Below are 23,202 nucleotides of genomic sequence, written 5' to 3'. Positions count from 1 at the left end.
CAGAGATAAGACTATAATCCTTCCACTTTATAAAACTCTGGTCCGACCGCATCTGGAGTATTCTGTCCAGTTCTGGTCGCCAGTCCTCAGAAGGGATGTGTTGGAGCTGGAGAGAGTACAGAGAAGGGCAACTAAACTAATTAGGGGACTGGAGGACCTTGATTATGAAGAGCGTCTCCAATCGCTTGATTTATTCTCCCTGGAGAAGAGACACCTGAGGGGGGATATTATAGCAATTTTTAAATATCTCAATGGGGATCTCAGCTTAGAAAAAAAGCTGTTCAGTCGAAGGGATTGCATGAGGACTCGGGGGCGCACAATGCGATTAGAGGAGAAGCATTTTAACCTCAGGCAACGTGGGGGGTTCTTTAATGTTAGGGCTACAAGATTGTGGAATTCTCTACCACAAGAAGTGGTTTCTGCGGGTAGTATGGTGGCTTTCAAAAGACTATTAGACGTACATCTCAAGGAACAGAACATTCAGGGGTATGTGAGATGATTACAGCCACACACACCTACACAGGTTGAACTGGATGGACTATTGTCTTTATTCAACCTCACCTACTATGTAACATCCTCCCCGTTTTTGTGGCCACTCATGTCCCTTGTTTTAACTTCTTGCATAAATGCTTGTCATTTTTCAGTAACCCTTTGTTTGCAGGCTCCTTTTTTCTCCCCACTATTTTTTATAGTGAATATGCGACACTTTTTGTTTTACATCATTCACTGATACTAGCTTTGACTTCTTTAAGCCCACATTTTTTATTACATTTTTGGGATTTTTCAAGCTATTTGTTATACCCCAAGACAATAAACCCCATGCCACAACATCCTTTCTCCAATTCTACTAATATTTTTTGTATAGGCCCTTAGACCCCCGTTAACCTGTTAAGCCCTCTTAGGGATCCTGAGGTGATATATCAAGGTCTATGGGCATAGTTTGGGCGTTTTCTTTTGCTTTGCCCTCATAGCTTATCATTGGTATTGTTTATCACGGTTCGGTTATCGGTCTCTGCCAGGGTTGCTCAGTGTGCTCCCACCGGTTACCCTCAGGAGTTTGCGTTTTATACGGAACTCCTGACGTTGGCCTCCTTTCCCTTAGTGGGGGGACCATTGTTCTCCCACTAACGGACATCTTTTTTCTTTGTAAATTTATATACGTCTTTATTTTACTATATGCTTTTATTATCACTTTTTGTTCTTTTCTCCTTTCTGCTACTTTTTTTCCTCCCTTCTCTTTTGCTCTTATCTTTGACCTCGGGAATAAAACTTTTACCCTTTGGACTTGTTATAAATGTATATTTTAATGTCATAATGTTTACTAATACAAAATGGCTCCGCTGACTATTTTATCCCTGAATGTGCAGGGATTAAATAATCTGCATAAACGTACCAAAGCTTTCCGTACCTTTGCCTCCTTGAAATCCCACATTCTGTGCCTTCAGGAAACCCACTTCTCAATCCATTCTACTCCCAAATTTTTTAACTCTAAATTTCCACAGGTTTACACAGCCTCTGCAGATACTAAACAACGCTGGGTTCTTATAGCCTTTCGCCGCAATACACCTTTTTCAGTCCTTAAAGAGATGAAAGATCCTGAAGGTCGTTACCTGATCTTAACTGGGCACCTTCTAGACACTGCTGTCACCATTGTCTCTTATTATGCTCCCAATAAGAACCCTTTACCCTTCCTATCACACCTTTTACAAATAATAGACTCCCATAAAATAGGTACACTTCTGTTGGCTGGCGACTCGAACCAGGTCATTTCACCTTTTCTAGATAAGGCACAACCTGCTCCTTCATCCCCTGCGAGAAGACTCTCTTTGTCCAGTTTACTTTCTCAATATAGCCTTGCTGACTCTTGGAGAGAATCCAATCCAACTAAAGAATTTCACACATTTTTCTCATCCCCACAACTCCTTTTCGTGTATTGATCATATTTTCCTTTCCATTGGTATGCTCTCAGAACTCCTCTCTTCTAACATTATCCCCATCCCTTGGTCTGATCATAGTGTGGTTTGCACCACTCTTGCTTCCGCCATCCCTAAAGCTCATGACCCTACTTGGTATTTGAATGACATATTACTTAAGAATCGGACTCACCGCTCCGAAATAGCTAATGCCTTGTCAGACTATTTAACTCATAATTCCTTACCTGAAATCCCACCCTTAACCCTATGGGAAGCACATAAACCGGTACTAAGAGGTATTTCTATGGGACAGATGTCGCGTTTGAAAAAAGAACGTAAAACCCTTAGCGATAAATTGTAATCTACTTTTAACAAATGCTATCTTGCGTTCCAATGTGACCTCACACCTCTCCAAAAACATGATCTGGATAACGCTAGGCTTGAATTTGATTTCTTACTGGAACGGCTGATAAAACAATTCGTAGAGCTAGACACCACTTCTATCTTAAATCTAATATGCCGATACCCTTTTGGCATGCATGTTAAATAAAGCTCACAATCCCTCTAAACATATCAAACTTAACCACTTGCCTACAGTGCACTTTCACCCCCTTCCTGCCCAGACTGATTTTCAGCTTTCAGCGCTCTCACACTTTGAATGACAATTACTCAGTCATGCAACACTGTACCCATAAAACATGTGTCCTTTTTTCACACAAATAGAGCTTTCTTTTGATGGTATTTAATCACTACTGGGTTTTTTATTTTTTGTGCTATAAATAAAAAAAGACTGAAAATATTGTGAAAAAACGCATTTTTCTTTGTTTCTGTCATAAAATTTAGCAAATGAGTAATTTTTCTTCACAAATTTTGGCCAAAATTTATACTGCTACTTATCTTTGGTAAAAATAACCCAAATAAGTGTATATTATTTGGTCTTTGTGAAAGTTATAGAGTCCACAGGCTATGGTGCTATTCGTTGAAAATTGATCACACTTGATCACACCTGATGTACTGAAGGCCTATCTCATTGCTTGAGACACTAAAAAGTCAGGAAAGTACAAGTACCCCCCAAATGACCCCTTTTTGGAAAGTAGACATTCCAAGGTATTTAATAAGGGGCATGCTGAGTTTTTTGAAGTTGTAATTTTTTTCCCACAACTCTTTGCAAAATGAAGATTTTTTTTTTTTTTTTACAAATTGACGTATTAACAGGTTATTTCTCTCACACAGCATATGTATACTTGCAACTACACCCCAAAACACATTCTACTACTCCTCCTGAGTATGTCGATACCACGTGTGAGACTTTTTCACAGCCTGGCCACATACAGAGGCCTAACATTCAAGTAGCACCGTCCGGCATTCTAGGAGCACAAATTACACATATCATTTCCTGACAACCTATCGCACTTTTGAAGGCCCTGGAGCACGAGGACAATGGAAACCCCCATAAAATGACCCCATTTTGGAAAGCAAACAGCCCAACGTATAATTTTTCAGGCATAATGAGTCTTTTGAACTTGTCATTTTTTTCCACAAGTTTTTGGAAACTGTGAAAAGAAAATGAAAACACATTTTTTTTTACACAAAGCTGTCCATTTATGCAATATTGCTAACACATAGCATATACATAGCAAAAATTGCACCCCAAAATACATTCTGCTATTCCTCCTGAGTATGGCGATACCACATGTGTAACACTTTTACACAGCCTAGCCACATACAGACGCCTAACATCCAAGTAGCCCTTTTCACAAAGTTGTCCATTTATCCACTTTAAGACTGGGCCTATTTTTGACACTTGGTGTTTACAAGCTAAAATAATTTTTTTTGCTAGAAAACTACTTAGAACCCCCAAACATTATATATATTTTTTTTTTAGCAGAGACCCTAGAGAATAAAATGGAGATCGTTGCAATATTTTTTATCACACCATATTTGCGCAGCAGTCTTCCAAATGCAATTTTTTTGAAAAAATTTCACTTTTTTGAACTAAAAAATAAGAAAACAGTAAATTTAGCCCAATTTTATTCCATAATGTGAAAGATAATGTTACGCCGAGTAATTAGATACCCAACATGTCATGCTTCAAAATTGCGCATGCTCACAGAATGGCGCCAAACATTGGTACTTAAAAATCCCCATAGGCAACATTTCAAAAATTTCTGCAGGTTACCAGCTTAGAGTTACAGAGGAGGTCTAGGGTTCAAATTATTGCTCTCGCTCTAATGATCGCGGAGATACCTCACATGTATGGTTTGAACACCGTTTACATATGTGGGCGGGACTTGCGTATACGTTTGCTTCTGCGCGCGAGCTAACGGGGACAGGGCGCTTTAATTTTTTTTTTTTCCTATTTATTTTATTTATTATTTTTTTATTTTTATACAGTTTAAAAAAAAAAATGTTTTGATCATTTTTATTCCTATTACAAGGAATGTAAACATACCTTGTAATAGAAATAGGCATGACAGGTCCTCTTTATTGTGAGATCTGGGGTCAAAAAGACCTCACACCTCACAACTACACTAAAAAAGAAAAAAAAAATTGTAGAAAAAAACAAAAAACGGCCCTTTAAACCGGTTGCTAGGCAACGACTTTTGACGTAGCTCCGGTCCTCCAAGACCATAGAGTCGAGTGAGGGCCAGCTTCCTGTCTCTGAGGGTCCGGGACCGGATAGTTTTCCCCGCTGCCGGCAGGTCCAGTAAGCTGGGAAAACGTCTGGGACGCGGCGGGAGGGGGGGGGGCATCTCATCCCCTGCACCGTAAGGGTAATTTCGCGGCGAATCTGCCACTGGGACCACCCTAATCTGAAAGCCGACCGCCCGCCGTTTAAAAAAATACCGGGGTTATGGCAGCTATCTGCTGCCATAACCCCAGTATTTAGCTTTTAATGGCCGACGCATATAGTCATTAGGCAGTCGGTAAGTGGTTGCATGTATATGGCAAACAGGTAACGATGACTGATGGGGTGACAGGTGACTGATGGGGTGACATGTGACGATGACTGATGGGGTGACAGGTGACGATGACTGATGGGGTGACAGGTGACGATGACTGATGGGGTGACAGGTGACAATGACTGATGGGGTGACAGGTGACGATGATTGATGAGGTGACAGATGACGATGATTGATGAGGTGACAAGTGACGATGATTGATGGGGTGACAGATGACGATCACTGATGGGGTGACAAGTGACGATGATTGATAGGGTGACAGATGACGATGACTGATGGGGTGACAGGTGACGGGCGATGGTCACCGATGGGTGACAGGTGACGGGCGATGGTGCACGGCGGTACTGATGGCAGTCTCTGGTGACCGGTGAACTTTAGGCTACGTTCACATGTGAGCGTAGCGATCGCGGGCAGAATCACTGCGATTCTGCCCGCGATCCAGAAATCATTGCAAATCGCGGGACGCCTGTGCGTTGCCTTGATTTGCAATAGCACCCCAAACGCTGTGCGATGTTGCTGCGATTTCCGCCTGCCGAATCGCGGTAACATCGCGCAAACAACGCATGACGCCCCAAAGAAACTCTTGTACCTTTTTTGGGCGTCATGCGATGTTTGCGCGGTTACCGCGATTCGGCAGGCGGAAATGGCGGCAACATCGCACAGCGTTTGGGGTGCTATTGCAAATCACGGGCAACGCACAGGCGTCCCGTGATTTGCAATGATTTCCGGATCGCGGGCAAAATCGCTGTGATTCTGCCTGCGATCGCTAAGATCACATGTGAACGTTATGGGTGTCAATTTCTGGGCACTGATGAGGTGACTGTTGGGTGACCGGTGACATTGGGGGGGGGGGGGGCTGAGGACTGTGTGGGGACATTTATTTTTGTGATTTTACATTTGACATGTGTACAGAGCATTAACTCACTATTTCTAGCTCTGCTCTCCTCACACTGGAAACTGTATGAGGGGAGAAGAGCTAGTAACAGTGAGTTACTGCTCTGTGTTTACATTTTGTGATCGGCTGTGAATGGATTCACAGCCGATCACATAGTAAACAGTCACTGTCAGTGACTGTTTACTACCGCCGGTGACAGCTGTGTTCCTACGGAACACAGTGCCACCGACATGACCGCGCTGCGCGGTCATCTTGTGGGCGCCTCCATTGTGATCGGCCGTGTCATTGGAACACAGCCGATCACGCGGGAAACAGCCACGCCCATTGGCTGTTTCCCCCCTGCCGGTGACGGGGGGTGTCCCGGGGACACCCTGACACCGGGAGTGCAGGGCGGCGCGCACGCGATCGCGCGCCTGCCCTGCTTAAAGTGCCGCCGTCATATGACGGCGGCCCAGAACAATGGTCGCACCGCTCCGCTGTCATATGACGGCGGGCGGGCGGCATCTGGTTAAGATTGCGGACAATTCCTATTCTAGCAATCCTTTTAAAATTCTAGCTAACTTTAGATCTCATCTTGCTGCCCTTTATAACAAAGCCCTCAAGCGACATGCTTTCACTGTAAATACAAAACAAAAGAAGGGCGCACTAGCCTAGCGCATTATCCTCAGCGAGTTTATTAATAAAAAAAGGTAAAAGTCAGCTACTCACAAACATACCTGAAAGTCAAGCATTTCAATTCCATAAAGCAACATCTTTACAGGAGTCCAATATCTCGTAAAAGCGGAGGGCTGACCCTTCTTTTGTTTTTTATTTACAGTGTCTGGTCGACCACCCCGGTCGTAGAGGGCAGCAAAGCCTAGCAATAGTGGATGCCAAGTATGAGTGCAAATTCCAAGATTGAGGCAGCCTGAGGTGCAGGAGCAGGGTGCTGAGCAGCACTTATCTTTTTCTGGAAGACATGCTTTCACCGCTGACAGGGCTTCCATTTTAGCCCGGTTTTCCTTTCGGATTCGCGTTCTCCGGCCGTCTGATTGGCTTGTGCGCAGAGTCATGGACTGCACGGGTATGCTGTCCCTTCAGAGCACATGCGCTAGTGATATAACAGTGCAAGTTTAGGAGATATTCAACGTGCCTACAGGTAAGCTTGCCTGTAGGTACAATTTAAACCACTTGCCACCTTTAAACCACTGCCCTTTATAACTCCAGAGGTTCTATCGACCTTGACCGAACAAATTCCTTTTTCTCGTACCTAAATCTTCCTACCATCCCTTCTCCACAACTAGATTTTTTAGATTCTCCCATTTCACAAGATGAAATATATTAGCAGCCAGAGGCGGCCGGTCTATTGAGGGCGCCGCACCCCCCCCCTTCCATGCGTCCAGCCCCCTAATCTGCATGCAGGGCGCTGGACGCATGGAGCTTAATGGGTTTTTTTTTTTCAATCATCTGATTAGAGCCAGAGGCTCTAATAGGGTGATGCAAAGGCTGGTCCCGGGGCGCAGACCAGTGCGCCCAGAGCCCACCCATTGTGTGACAATAGCCAATGAAAATTCGCTATTGTCACACCGATCCTCTTCCTGGCCAATCAGGAATCCGGTCTAATAACGGCTTCCTGATTGGCCGCATGGCAAACCCCATGCCATTGGCCGAGGAGGCGGGAGCGGAAGGAGGACTTGAGAAGACACGCTGCCGAGTGAGGAGAAGCCGCCCGCCGGGACAGAAGCCGTCGCCGAGGAGAAGCCGCCCGCCGGAACAGAAGACAGAAGCCGTCGCCGAGTGAGGAGAAGCCGCCCGCCGGGACAGAAGCCGTCGCAGAGTGAGGAGAAGCCGCCCGCCGGGACAGAAAACAGAAGCCGTCGCTGAGTGAGGAGAAGCCGCCCGCCGGGACAGAAGACAGAAGACAGAAGCAGTCGCCGCCGGGCTGCTAGAGGTAAGTGCACTGGTCTGGGGGGGGGCCACACTGCCATTGAAGGGGGCACGCACACTGGTCTCTGCATTGATGGGGGCAGGCAAGCTGGCATTGAAGGGCGCACGGCTAGCTGGTCACTGCATTGATGGAGGCACGGCATGTTAGTCACTGCATTGAATGGTGGCATGCTGTGGTAAATCTGCATTGATGGGGCACGCTGTGGTAACTCTGCATTGATGGGGGCACGTTGTAGTAACTCTGCATTGATGGTGGCATACTGTGGTAACTCTGCATTGATGGGGGCACGCTGTAGTAACTCTGCATTGATGGTGGCATGCTGTGGTAACTCTACATTGATGGTGGCATGCTGTGGTAACTCTGCATTGAAAGGGGGCACACTATACTTTGAGGTCACAAAAGCATGAAAGGGGCCTTCAGTAATCAAAGTCATGCAATATTTTGCAGTGTTTTTTGCCGCAAAGCAATGTCTATTCGATTTTTTCTGTTTGGGGCCCCCCCCCCCCGAAAAATTTTGAGCACCAGCCACCACTGTTAGCAGCTATCAAATCATTGAAACCTAATAAAAGACCGGATCCAGGTGGGTTTTCTACATTATATTACCAAACGTTTTCCTCTACTTTGACTCCTCTTTTGGCTAATGCTTTCAATTCCCTTTTACATGGTACATCCTTTAGAGGGGAATCTCTCACAGCCTCCATATGCATGATACCTAAACCTCATACTGATGACACTACCTGGTCTAACTTCCGTCTTATATCCCTCTTAAATTTGGATATTAAAATCTTGGCAAAAATTCTAGCCTTAAGATTAAATAGTATTATCAGAAAACTTATTCAGAGAGATCAAGTAGGTTTTATTCCTGGCCATCAAGCAGGTGATAATATTCGTCGGGCGTTACTACTTTCCCACATTGCTAGAAAGAGACACATCCCCACTTGTTTCCTATCTTTAGACATTAAAAAAGCTTTTGACTCTGCCTCCTGGTCTTGCATGGATTTTGCCCTATGTAAATGGGGTTTTACCCCTCATTTTTGTAATATGGGTGGCCGCCTTATACAATACACATACATACATACATACTACAGCATACATAAAATACGCTAGATCCAAATCTGAACTTTTTCCTGTGAAAAGGGGTACACAACAAGGTTGTCCCTTGTCACCCCTACTTTTTGCCCTATTAATTGAACCACTCGCCCAACACATCAGACTAAACCCTTCTATCAAAGGGATCGAATTGGGGGGCCATCACCACAAACTATGCTTGTTTGCGGATGATCTTCTATTTCTCTCTTCCCCTCATATCTCTGCACCCAACCTGATTCACACTTTGCACGAATTTAGTAATATTTCAGGCCTACATGTGAACCTTCATAAGTCTGCAGCATTGGATATTTCCTTATCCACAGAAGAACTCCACTTGACCAAGTCCGCATTACCCTTTTCCTGTTCCTCACACCGCCTTCCTTATCTTACACACACTCAGTTTAAACTTCTTATGCAACTCTTAACAGCTGCTAGACATACTATTGCCAAAGCATGGAAATCCTCTTCCTTAAACTTTTGTGAAACTAAACGAGTGAAAAAATTGATTTTTGTAAGATCTTACCGTAAAATCCTTTTCTCTTAAGCTCATTGACAGACGCAGTCTTCTTGATTAATATCAAATAGGGTTATGCTGCCCTCTACAGGAGTAGGACTAGGCAGAAGGAAAACGTTCTGGCCACACCTTAGGAGCAGTCCCAGAGGGTATATCCTCTCTCTCTGCTACAGGAAGTCAGTAATGCCACAAAGCAGTGTCAGAGAATTTAACCCAACCCAACTCAAAAACAGAGGGCGGGTACTGCGTCTGTCAATGAGCTTAAGAGAAAAGGATTTTACGGTAAGATCTTACAAAAATCAATTTTTCTCTGTCGCTCATTGACAGACGCAGTCTTCTTGATTAATATGAAATAGGGACGTCCCAAAGCAGTGCCACAAATGAGGGGTGGGATAACAGAAATCAAAATTTAAATCCAGAAGGCCCAACCGGTGCCGACTAGAAGTCTTAAGGCTCATCAAACCAAAGGATGAGACTCAACTGAAAATCCAACAGAAAAAAACCCTCGAGGTAGACCAACGGTCTCCTCAAATTGCAGCCTGCAGAACCTTGCGGCCAAAAGAGGCATCCGCCGATACCATCACATCAACTTTATAAAATTTTGTAAAGGTATGAACCGACGACCAGGTAGCCGCCTTGCAAACCTGGACCACTGACGCCTGATGGCGGAAGGCCCAGGAAGCACTAAGCGCCCGAGTGGAGTGTGCCTTAACAGGGAACGGAGGATTCCGACCTTAATAGAATAAGCCTGTACCACCGTCTGTCTGATCCATTTGGAGATAGTCGCGGCAGATGCAGGCAACCCTTTTTTGGGGCCATCCGTGATCACAAAAAGTGAATCCGTTTTACGAAACGAGTCCGTCGTTTTCAGGTATACCCTGATTGCCCGAACCACATCCAAGGAATGTAACGCAAACTCCCGAGGATGACTGGGCTTAGGACACAGGGAAGGCAATACAATGTCCTCATTCAGATGAAACTCTGAAACCACCTTAGGAAGGAAAGATGGATTCGGACGAAGAACCACCTTATCCCTATGAACCACCAGATATGGGGAACGACAAGATAATGCGGCCAGTTCTGACACCCTGCGTGCAGAAGTAATGGCCACCAAGAAAGTCACCTTCTGGGATAAAGTAAGCAAGGGAATCTCCCTGATATCTTCAAAGGGAGGTTTCTGAAGAACCGACAACACTAAATTAAGATCCCAGGGTGGTAAGGGTGCGCGCACTGGTGGAGCCAGGTGTCGCACCCCCTGGATGAAATTCCTCACCAAGGAATTAGTAGCCAAAGGTTTCTGAAAGAAAATTGCTAATGCCGAAACCTGACCCTTGATAGTGCTCAAGGACAATTTCTGCTCAACTCCCTGTTGCAGAAAGGCCAAGATTCGGGTCACCGAATAGGTACTTGGGGGAAATCCAAGAGATTCACACCACGCAATATAAGACCTCCATGTGCGATAATAGACTTTGCTGGAAGTCGCTTTCCTTGCCTTAATTAGAGTAGGAATAACTGAAGCTGACAACCCTTTGTCCTTCAGTACCTGAGTCTCAATGGCCAGGCCGTTGAAGCCAGCTATTGTAAAGCAAGATGAAAGATCCGTCCGTGAGACAGCAGATCCTCCTTGAGAAGAAGTCTCCAAGGAGCGTCCGCGACTAGCCTCACCAAGTCAAAGTCCCAGGCTCGACGAGGTCCGTCCGGAGTTACCAGGATAACTGGAATTACATCCACCTCTATTCTGCGAGGAAGTTCCCGCAGAAACTTGAGAGGATGGATGGAAGGCATACTGTAGCTGATACTGCCCCAACAGGGCGATCAGCGCGCCTTTTGCGTCCACTGGAGGATCGTGGGCGCGTGCTACAAACCTCCGCACCTTCCTGTTGAGCCGAGATGCCAACAGATCCACATCCAGGGTGCCCCAATGAAGGCACAGCTGGTGAAATACCCCTGGATGAAGGGACCATACCCCTTAATCCAGAGTCTGATGGCTGAGATAATCTGCCTGCCAATCCCCTAGGTGATTGACCTAAGCCACAGCCGTGGCATTGTCCAACTGGATCCGAACCGGGCTGCCCTGGAGCTGCTCGGTCCAGTAAATCAGACACAGTCTGATCATTCTCAGTTCCCACACATTTATCGCAAACCTGGATTCTATCGGAAGGAGTGACTTCCCCTGGGTGAGCATTGGAGACCGAAGCCACCAGACCAGAGACTCACTGGTCCGCTCGCTCAACCGGATCCGATTGTCCATGGAATCGGGATCCTGATTCCATTAGAAAAGAATCTCCCTTAGAAGAATTCTCCTGGAGGGAACTGGAAATGATCTTTGAAAAAAGTGAAGAAACCGTTCTGCTCAAGGAACTATCGCTCCCTGTAGCATGCGAATGTTGGAAGGGAAGAATCGCACCGGTAGAAGTGATCGAAACTCGATCTTGTATCCCGACCGTACGCCCTCCGGAACTCCTTTGTCCGGGATTCAGGAAAGTCATGGATCTGGAAACCGGTGAAGACGTCCCCCCCACCCCAGAGATGGGTGGGGGCGCACCTTCAGGCTATATTGGTTTTATCTTCAGGTTTGGCTGAGCCGGACTTTTGTTTCCCCGACCAGCGTCCTTTAAAACCCCCTGAAGGAGCTTTGCCCTTCTCGCTCGCCCCAGCGGAGCGAACAAACCTTTTATGAGCGGAAAAGGAAGGTCCTCGTCTGTTGCGAGGTCCTTTACCCTTAGCAGTCTGTGGCAAAAAAGCGCTTTTACCCCCAGTGAGATCCTTTATAATCTCATCTAAGGTGGCCCCAAACAGGCGATCCCTCTAAAAAGGGAGATTAGCCAAGGCTTTCTTGGAACCTTGATCCGCTGACCAGCACTTTAACCACAACACGCGTCTAAGGACTACTGCTGACTTCGACGCATGCCCTAACAAGGGAGTTGCGTCCAAAGCGGCATCACAGATGAACTGTAGTCCCTGTATGATCTGCTCCATCAAATCGGATGCTGCCGGGGGGATACCTCTCCCCTTTAAGTCCCGGCGTAACAACTTGGCCCATTCTGTCAATGTTTGTGAAACTAAACCAATGGCCACCACTGGCCTAAAGGCTGATCCTATCAGGGAAAAAACAGAGCGGGATTCGGCTTCCACCTTCCGATCCACCGGATCCTTAAAGGACGGAGCGTCCTCCAACGGGATAACAGTGGCTTTATTTAATCTGGAAATCCGTGGGTCCACCACTGGTGGTACCGTCCATTTTTTAATGAGGGATTCCTCAAACGGATAGCGCCTAGCAATGCGTTTGGAAATAGCAAGAGTTCGTTTGGGATGATCCCATTCCTCTTTAATCTTATTACCAAAGCATTTGGGTAAGGGAAAAACCTTCACCATCTTGGTAGGCTTACTAGTACCAAAGGGAATTTCCGTCTCGGTTATCTCTGCCGGTGTAACCTCCAATCTCAAGGTTTCCCGGACAGCCATAACTAGTGCGTCTACCAACGCTTCTTCTTGTGCTATGGCGGAGGCAGAAACGTCCTCCTCACTATCTGAGGAGACCGTACCTGAGACCACAGCCCCAGAAGAGGGACCTGCAGCTGCAGTGACCAGCTCAGAATCCGAATCTGAAGTATCAGATGAAATAGGGGTAGGCGGGGGTCGCTTTCTTGACCCCCGTCCCTGACAGGCCACCTCCACCCGGGATACCAAAGACTCCAAAACTGTAGATAATGCATCAATTACAAGTGGGGTACTGGAGGGCCCTGCGGCCACCTCGAGGGGATCAGGTGGGGATACATGTGTGGCAGGGTCCATGATTATACAAGACACTTGCCAGCAAACAAAAAAATAATTGCAAAGATAAAACTTTTTTTTTTTTTTTTTGTAATCCCCTAGCGCAACAGCGCCCCTCAGTGTACCTGTTCCGGACCCGTCAGAGAGAGAGAGAGAGAGACCCCAAGGCTCACCACCTGATGCACAGAAGTTTTATCCACCTGCTCTCAAGCGCTGTCTTGTTACAGACAGGAAGTCTTTTAGCACTTTTCCCGGGTAAAGGAGGCGGCTCCGCCCCTTTACACGCCTCCCGGCGCTGCCCTGCTCCTCCTCGAGGTAGCTGGGCATTTTCAAAATGGCCGCCCCCATGCAGGAGACACGAGGCTTAGCCAAAATGGCGGCCTCGGGCGACCTGCGGGAGATGGCGGCGGCCTGTCACCTATGGGAAGATGGCGGCGGCCTGCGGGAGGTGTGGGAGGATGGCGACCTGCGGACGGATGGCAGCCTGCGGATGGCGGTAATCTAGGCCCAGGCATCGGCCTGTATTGCAGCCTTATGATCAGGTAGGATCTATCCCACATACCTGGCCATCATTCACAGTAATGCCAGCCACTGACTTCAGTCATGGTCCTTAAACAGTGCACCCTCATACAGTGACTTTAGATAGTCAGCTCCCAAACCAAGCCTCCTGGTTTCTTATACACAAAATCACACTCAAATGGGGGATTTGTAACACCTGTTATAGGATAGTGACCATCCCAGGGAGGGGCCCGCGTCCACCAACACACCCGTAGGGGGAGAGGGGGGACATTTTACTCACCATACCGGAACCAGGCGGGCGCCAACTCCTGACAGGACCCCTCTCCACCGAAGTGGGGGGGGGCTGTCGACCAATACGGACGCCGTGACTCAGTTTCCAACTGGTCGTTGGCGTCCAGGCGAGACGTTTAACTCGTAGGGTCAGTCCCTGTCCAGTGGGACTATGTCGCGGCCGACCCAGCGCGGAGCTAGGGCCTGCACGCGCTCGCAGGCTGACTGGGGTGACCACTGGATCTCAGCATGCTTGAAGATCTCACAGGAACTGGAGAAAAAAAGCTGCCTAAAAAAGTTTCTAAAAAAAATCTTGCCAGGACCAAAGATCCCAGCAAGGAACTTTAGGTCCTTACTCCTAACTAGACAGAAAAAAACTGACTTCCTGTAGCAGAGAGAGAGAGGATATACCCTCTGGGACTGCCCCTCAGGTGTGGCCAGAACGTTTTCCTTCTGCCTAGTCCTACTCCTGTAGAGGGCAGCATAACCCGATTTGATATTAATCAAGAAGACTGCGTCTGTCAATGAGCAACAGAGAAATTTCGATGATACATGACAAGATGTCGGCCTTGGATAATGGCACTAAATTCAACATTCTTTGGAAACCTTGGATTACCAAGATGCTTCCCCCAGACTTCAATGAAGCGGTTTTACTTTATTGGTAACATTCCTACACATCCTATTATATTGTTTCTTTCTGCCTTGACTTATTCCCGATAATTGTTCCCACTTCTTTTCTATATCTGCCACTCTTTTTCCTTTCTGGCATTCTTGCCTTCTGTTTTCTACTCATTCCCTCCATTTCTTTTTATTATTTGGTTTCTAGTAATCTTTCGATACAACAATTTACTTTCTCTACTAGATTTGAGTCCTCGTTTATTTTGAACAATTGGATGATTATGTGCCATGCTATATTAGGATGTTCTTCATATGTTCTATGGGATAATTTTATTAGTCAAGATATGTAACTTTTTCAAAGATCCTTTATTTGTGGAAGGTTCCCATTACCTGTTCTCCTTCTGGGTCACAGCTTGAACCCATTAGGGGTGACCCATAGGGAGAACACGGACACGCTATTCCTATTATTGCAACCCCATTGACTTCCACTTCTACATTATTTATTATACTTATTAACTTTTCATTATCGCTCATTGACTCTCTCTATATCTTGTATACCATTTGCCCAGTATCTTCTTTACATTTTTGTTGTATCCTTTTTACGCTTCTGTTGTATCTATTGTATGTACATAACTCTAATAAAATACTTAAAACGAGAAAAGCACAATGGATAGAATGACTTCAAAACAGCAAATATTTTAATCCAGTTTTGTCCAACACAAAACGACTTTTGAATTCTGAGGGAAAAAAAAAAAAAAAAAACACATGACATGGAAAGTAATACATATAAAAATACCCATTTTTTTGGGCTTTCTCCACTGTGGCCTTCGCAATAATATGCAAGCAAAAAACTTTCTGCGATAACAAGTGTAAAAACATATCCAAAACAGACCAATATAGCTGCCTCTACATTGCCTTGCCTGCCTCAATATGAGGAAAATGAGGAAGCCTGCAGTCTGTGCTATTAAAACATAAAAAGGGAAGTCAAAGTGTAACTAGAAAAACAAAAATAAACTGTAAAACAAAGTATTTCTCTTCACATTTGTGATGCAAGTTCCGGTCTCCTGCTTCTTGGTTACTTTCCAAGCAACAATCGGGCAAAGTCCGCATTTGACATTTTCTGGTGCTCTCCTTCACCTCCAGGCAAAGACTCCGTCTGTGCTTGAGGGGTGCCATTCTCTGTTTTTGTGGCTGCTGGAGCATTCTGACGATGCAGGGAACGGGGTACAAGGGCCACTTGGGTTCTTCCTTTTCCTCTTCTATGAACAAAAAAAAAAAAATGTTTACAATAAAATTATGGCTTGTTTCTCTAACCCTCTTCAATGTTAAACCTGTTAAGAGGGAAATATGCTAGATGCCTGCCCATTATGCTGACCCTCTGACTTCAGCATCTTCCAAAAATACTGCTTAGGAAAGTCCAGAGGAGAGGACCTACCATGACCTACCATCTATCAGTTCTTAAATCCATCAAAATGATATCCTTTTTTGGAAACACCTTACATTAGTCTGCTTTAGGAGGTATCTCTTATGGAATGGGGCAATATTTTTTCTAATATTTACTAAAAAAATAAAAAATAAATACGGGGGATCCTGGTGAATTGCCATTAATACACACAAACAACTAGTCCAGTAAACGATTTCCAGTGAGAGTATCCATTAGCGTCTCCCTGCACATGCTAAACATTTTGATAATGGCATACACTTAGCAACAGGGCTTTATTGATCTTTGGGGTGCCGCCTTATCTTGGCTGCAAGCTCCATGAATTTGATTGGAGGACCTAGCAAGGCCTAATAAAAAGGCTTTCTATTGAAATCAGTGAAGTGCTCCATATGCATGCATTGGAGGTTACACTGGTTGGCTGATAAGATTCTGAGAAGGAGGCTTTTATGGCTTCATAAAGGGCTTAAATTGGGAATTACCAAGATGATTAGCATGGGAAAGGGTTACTTTTTTTTTTTTTTTTTTTTTTAAATCAGGTCCTTTTTAATAGGGATAGACTGATTATCGGCAAGGCCCCGAAACTGGCCGATATTGCCGATATTTTTGTGACGTCATTCTGCCTTCTTAGGCCACCTCCCTCGCCTTGGGCAGCCTCGTCTGGAGTCTGGACTAGTCTCGCAGGAGTGTATCACAGCCATACACCCACCCACAGCAGCCCAGTGCCAGCCAGTCACCCACATCCATAGGCCCTGTACCAGCCATCCAGCCACAGGCACTGTACCAGCGAGCCAGCCAGCCACCCACAGGCCCTGTACCAGCCAGCCACCCACAGCCCATGTGGCAGCCACCCACCCACCACAGGGTGCCAGGCAGCCAGCCACCCACAGACAGGGTGCCAGACAGAAAGCCAGCCACAGACAGGGTGCCAGACAGCCAGCCAGCCACAGACAGGGTGCCAGACAGCCAGCCACCCACAGACAGGGTGCCAGACAGCCAGCCACCCACAGACAGGGTGCCAGACAGCCAGCCACCCACAGGCCCTGTACCAGCCAGCCCCCCACCCACTACAGAGTGCCAGCCAGCCACCCACCACAGGGTGCCAGCCAGCCCCTGTGCCAGCCACCACAGGGTGCCAGCCAGCCATCCGCCACAGGGTGCCAGCCAGCCACCCACCCACCACAGGGTGCTAGCCAGCCACCGACCCACCACAGGGTGCCGGCCAGCCACCCACCCACCACAGGGTGCCGGCCAGCCACCCACCCACCACAGGGTGCCAGCAAGCCAGCCACCCACCCACCGCAGGGTGCCAGCCAGCCAGCCATTAAGCATTAAACAAAAATTAACATGTTCAGTACCAGATTTGTGTCAAAAATTGTCTTTATTTTTCAAAACTTTAAATGTACAAAATATCGGCCCATATCGGCCGATACCGACACATTGTGACCAAAATATCGGTATCGGCCCTGAAAAAACCAGGTCTATCCCTACTTTTTAATAACATTTTCAAACAACAGAGAAAAAACGAATGTTACAGCATGCAAATTTGTCATTTAGAACAAATAAGGGGAGGGGTTACTTTAAAGAAATTATTATACTTACGCTCCATATATTTGTCGTGGCATCATAGGCCTATTAGACTGTGCAAATTCTAGGGCATCTGGCTGTTTTCTCATAGGAGGATTGCTAATTGCCACTTGAATCCTTTGGTCACCCATCCTGGCACCATCCAGTTTTATCACAGCTTGCGAGGCCTGTGCCTCATTTTCATATTCAACATATGCAATTCCCTTTAAATAGAAAAGTAAAAAAAAAAAAATCAGCTTTAAAAGCTTTGCAAAGCTGAAAGAAACGTGCTCTACACTCAAAATGAGTTAGAAGCTCCTTGTAGACAAACATAATACTTTAGCAATGGTTTAACAATCTAAGCTCTTAAATAAAATAAATATCTTGAAAGTATAGTTTAAGTACATATACATAAACAAATTCAGTTACAACCAGCTTAAAAATAAGATCCAACCTCCTGTGCCCAATGCTCAAAATTAATCAGAGGGTGCAATTCACTAAGGGTTATCGCATGCATTAAGACTAATGTGACCACTTAACATGAAAATGTCAAGGTCACTGTTGCTTGTATGCGCTATTTAACGCAAACACCAAAAATGTTTGTTAAATACAGCAGAAAAAGGCAATAAAGTCAATTCACAAAAGGAAATCAATAAATGCGTGCGGTAATTAACCACTTGAGGACCAATCCTATTTCGGACAGGTTGTTTACAAGATAAAATCAGTATTTTTTTGCTAGAATATTACTGAGAACCTCCAAACATTTTATATTATATATATATATATATATATATATATATATATATATATATATATATATATATATAGTTTTAGCAAAGACACTGGAGAATAAAATGGCGGTCGTTGCAATATTTTTTGTCATGCGGATTTTGGTCTTTCAAACGCAATTTTGTTGGAAAAAATAAATTTCACTGAATCTAAAAAAACGAAAAAGTAAATTAAGCCCTATTTTTTTGTATATTGTGAAAGATGATGTCACGCCGAGTAAATAGATACCTAACATGTTACAATTTGCAATTGCGCACTGTCGTGGAATAGCGACAAGCTACGGTACTTAAAAATCTCCATAGGCGACGTATAAACATTCTTAACGGTTACCAGTTTAGAGTTACAGAGGTCTTTTTATAAAATTATTACTCGCACTCTGGCGATTGCGGTGATACCTCACATGTGTGATTTGAACACAGTTTTCAGTTGCGGGACTTACATATGGCGCTTTAAAAAGAAAGAAAAAAAAAAAAAACTGGATTTTCGACTTACCGTAAAATCATTTTCTCTGAAGTTCATTGACGGAAGCAGTCTCTGATGCACATCAGTAGGGTTACACTGCCCCCTACAGGAGTAGGACACTAGACAAAAAAAAGTTCTGGCTACGCCTATGGGCAGTCCCAGAGGGTACACACTCTCTCTTCCTGCATAGGATGTCAGTTTTGTATCAAAGCAGTGTCAGAGAAGTAATACCAACCCAACTCAAAATAGAGGGGCGGGTACTGCGTCTGTCAATGAGCTTAAGAGAAAAGGATTTTACGGTAAGTCAAAATTCCAGTTTTCTCTATGGTTCATTGACGGACGCAGTCTCTGAAGCATATCAGTAGGGACATCCCAAAGCAGTGCCATAAAATGAGGGGTGGGAACAGCAGAAAATTAAGTCCCCAAGGCTAAACATAGCCAACTAGGCAACATAGAACTCCTCAAAACAAAAGATGAGGAACACCTGAAAAAAAAAAAAAAAATGAAACACCCTCAAGGAAGGCTAAGAAGCCCCCTTAAACAGCAGCCTGCAAAACTTTGCGGCCAAAAGAGGCATCTGCAGATGCCAGCACATCCACCTTATAAAATTTTGTGAAGGTATCAACAGACGACCAGGTAGCCGCCTTGCAAACCTGAACCACAGATGGCTGATGGGGAAAAGCACAGGAAGCACTAAGCGCCCAAGTAGAATGCGCCTTACCAGGGAAAGGAGGAACCTGACCCTAAATTGAATAAGCCTGCACAATTGTCTGTCTGATCGATCTGGAAACCGTCGCAGCAGATGCAGGCAGCCCTGTCTTTGGACCATCTGTGAGTACAAAGAAGCAGACTCTGAAAAAAAACTCAGTAGTCTCCAAGTACTCCCTGATTCCCCGAACCACATCCAGAGTATGTAGTGAAAATTCCTTAGGATGTTGTGGCTTAGGACACAGAGTAACACGATGTCCTCATTTAAATTGTGTAAAAGTGAAAACTGGAAACCACCTTCGGAAGGAAGGACGGATCCGGACGAAGTACCACTTTATCCTGGTGAACCACCAGATAGAGAGAACGGCAGAATAAGGCCGCCAGTTCAGACACCCTGTGTGCAGAAGTAATAGCCACCAAGAAGGCCACCTTCTGGGGTAAGGACAGCAGGGGAATCTGCCGAATACTAGCAAAACGAGGTTTCTGAAAAACCGACAGCACCAAATTAAAGGTCCCAAGGTGGTACCGGAGGTCGCACTGGAGGAGCCAAATGTCGCACCCCCTGGGTGAAGTTATGCACCAGGGAATAGGTGGCTAATGGCCCTTGGAAGAAAATTGCCAAGGCCAAAACCTGACGCTTGATAGTACTCAAGGTCAACTGTTGATCAACTCCCCGTTAAAGGTAGGCCAAGATCCGAGCCACCGAGTAAGAACGAGGGGGGGCCCCAAGAGACTCACACCACGCAATATACAAATTCCACATAAGATGAGAAATCTTCAGAGAAGTTGCATTCCTCACTTAGTGAAATGGGAATCACTGAAGCAGACAATCCCCTGTCCTTCAGCACCTGGCTTTCAACAGCCAAGCCGTCAAAGTCAGCGACCATAAAGCAGGATGGACGATTGGCCCTTGAGACAGTAAATCCTCCCCGAGAGGAAGTCTCCAAGGAGCGTCTGCGACTAGCATATGACCAGGTTGGCGTACCAAGCTCGGCGAGGCCAGTCCAGAGCCACAAGAATGACCGGAATCCCTTCCGCCTTGATCCTGCGAAGAGACTTGGCAGCAAACTTGAGAGGAGGAAAGGCATACATCAGCGGATACTGACCCCATAGGGCCACCAGCGCGTCTGCGGCGTCCGCCAAAGGGTCCCAGGAGCGGCCACAAACCTCTGTACTTTTCCGTTGACCCAAGACGCCAACAGATCTACATCTGGAGTGCTCCAACGAAGGCACAACTGCTGGAACACCTCTGGATGAAGAGACCATTTCCCTGCATCCAAAGCCCGTTGGCTGGGGTAATCCGCCTGCCAAATTTCCACTCCTGGAATGTGAACAGCGGAGAGAGCTGGAACAAAGCGTTCGGCCCACCGAAGGATGCCTGCCACTTCCAAAGCCGCAAGGACACTTTTGGTGCCCCCTTGGTGATTGACATAAGCCACGCCGTGGCATTGTTCACATGAATGCACACCAGAGAACACTGCAGGTGCTCGGTCCAGTGGACTAGGCAAAGCCTGAGCGCTCTCAGTTCAAGAACATTGATCGGTAACCTGGACTCTTCCAGGCACCAGACTCCCTGAGTAGAAAACCTGCCGAGAACCCCTCCCCACCCGGACAGACTGGCATCCGTGGTGACAATCGTCCAATACACAGGGAGGAAGAATTTTCCTAGCTTGAGCATCGGGGACCGAAGCCACCATACCAGGGACTCCCTGGCCACCTAGCTCAGCTGGATCTTGTTCCATTTGAGAAGGATTTCCTTCTAGATGATCCTCGTGTGGAATTGAGCAAAGAAGACCGCCTGGAAGGATGACCCCATTAGTCCCAGAACTCTCATATAGGTCCGAAGGGACGCCCATTTGCCAGGCAGCAACAGCTGAACCACGGTCTGGAGTCTGAAGTTTTTCCGGAGGAAGAAACACCCTGGCTGAGAACGAGTCCAAAGTCAGACCCAGATAGTCCAGTCTCATGGAAGAGACCAAGGATGACTTCTGAAGGTTCAGAATCCACCCGAACTCCTCCAAAGTTCTCACGGTGATCTCCAATCTTATTTCCAGCACTGTAGGAGACTCTGCACGTAAAAGCAGATCGTCCAGGTAACCCAGGACCGATACCCCCCGCTGCCGCAACAGCGCCAGGACCGGAGCAAACACTGTTGTGAAGACCCGAGGAGCAGAGGTGAAACCAAAGGGTAACGCCACAAACTGATAGTGATCCTCCATGGCAAAATGGAGAAACCATTGGTGTCCTGCACATATTGAGATGTGAAGGTAGGCATCTTTGCTGTCTATGGAGGCCAGGAAATCCCCCTGATGTAGGGAAGCCACAACCATGCAAACTGATTCCATCTAGAATTCTTGAACTCGCACAGAGCAATTCAGTGCTATCAGGTCCAGGATCGGATGCACCTTGCCTTCCTTCCTGGGAACTGTAAACAGGTTTGAATGAAAACCCTGAAAACATTCCGTGCACGGAACCGGAACTATTACTCCATGTTGTACCAGGTCCTGAACTGCCCCAAAGAAAGCCTGTAAGCGATCCGGGTACAGTCGCACATTGGAAGGGAAAAACCCTACCGGTTGTACGGACCGAAACTCGATCTTGTAACCAGACCGTATGACCGCCTGAACCCATTCCTCTTGTGGTGGCCTTGTACTCCGGTCTGGAGAAACTAGATTTTTGTTTGCCAGACCAGGGTCATTTGGAACTGCCCGAGGGAGTCTTGAAGGTCTTTGCCTTATTGACTGACCCTGAGGGACGAAAAAACTTCTTGTGTGCTGAGAAGGAGGGACCCCGTCTGTGATGAGGGTCCTTACCCTTGTTAGCCTTCGGGAGGCAGGTACTCTTACCCCCTGTGAGACTTTTTATAATGTCATCCAGAGTAGCCCCAAACCGACAATCACCTTGAAAAGGTAGATCAGTCAAGGCCTTCTTTGAGGTCTGATCCGCAGACCAGCACTTCAGCTAAAGTATACGCCGGAGGACCACTGTCGAAACCGACAGTCGGCTCATATGGGAGCAGCGGCATCGCAAACAAATTGCAGCCCCAGCATCAACTGGTCCAACAGCTCCGCAAAGGCGGGGGGGGTTCTTTCCCCTCCAGGTCACGGCATAGCAACTTAGCCCACTCAGTCAATGTTTTTGCGAGACAAGGGCAACCCCCAGACCTCTCCACTGCACTTCAAAGTATTTAAAACGCAGAAATCTGCATTTTTGAATACGGACATTTTTTTTTTTTTAAATCGGCGCCATTGGCAGCCGAGTAAACCGGAAGGGACATTGTGCGGACGTGTCGGCTGTTTGCTCGGGTCTCCCGGTGGGACCGGGAGACCCAGGCAGAGGCACGGAACACGGGGGGTGGGGGGGGGGGGGTGGGAGAGAACGTCCCCTCCTGCTCACTAGGGTAACGGCTGGGCAGCTGCTGAGCCACATTGATTGTTATCTCCTGAAAGCTGACTACTGGCTCTAAAAAACTGTACCGGGTTGATGCCTGCACCTTCAGGTATCATCCCGGTACAACCACTTCTACAAGCCGACGTACAGGTACGTCAGTTTGCGGGAAGTTTATAAGTACTGGTTGGTTTAAAAAAAGGCTCATATGCAAGTTACTGGCTATAAAAGGGGTATGGGGGCCCCAGTACTGCCTTGGGGGACATGTATCAATGCAAAAAAACTTTTTTTCAGGAGCAGTGATTTTTAAAGATGCTTAAAGTGCAACAATAAAAATGAAAAATCCTTTTAAGTGCCTGGGTGGTCCCCT

The 23,202-nt window shown here is 46.4% G+C and overlaps 1 protein-coding gene across 1 annotated transcript in view; it reads right to left on the bottom strand.

The window, feature by feature from the left end:
- Positions 1-15,508: 15,508 nt before the first annotated feature.
- Positions 15,509-23,202, bottom strand: part of SART3 (spliceosome associated factor 3, U4/U6 recycling protein) — a 61,935-nt gene continuing 54,241 nt past the window's right edge. Inside the window, exons 18-19 of the mRNA XM_082243754.1 lie at positions 17,523-17,710; positions 15,509-15,741 (exon numbers count right to left, since the gene is read on the bottom strand). Coding sequence (XP_082099880.1) covers positions 15,558-15,741; positions 17,523-17,710 — 372 coding nt within the window. The 3' untranslated portion in view covers positions 15,509-15,557. The remainder of the gene's footprint in view (positions 15,742-17,522; positions 17,711-23,202) is intronic.

Source organism: Pelophylax lessonae (genome assembly GCF_965119305.1).
Source record: "Pelophylax lessonae genome assembly, chromosome: 1".
Taxonomy (NCBI): Eukaryota; Metazoa; Chordata; class Amphibia; order Anura; family Ranidae; genus Pelophylax; species Pelophylax lessonae.
The sequence above is the reverse complement of the archived record's forward strand: the minus strand, read 5'-3'. Positions and strand labels throughout refer to the sequence as shown.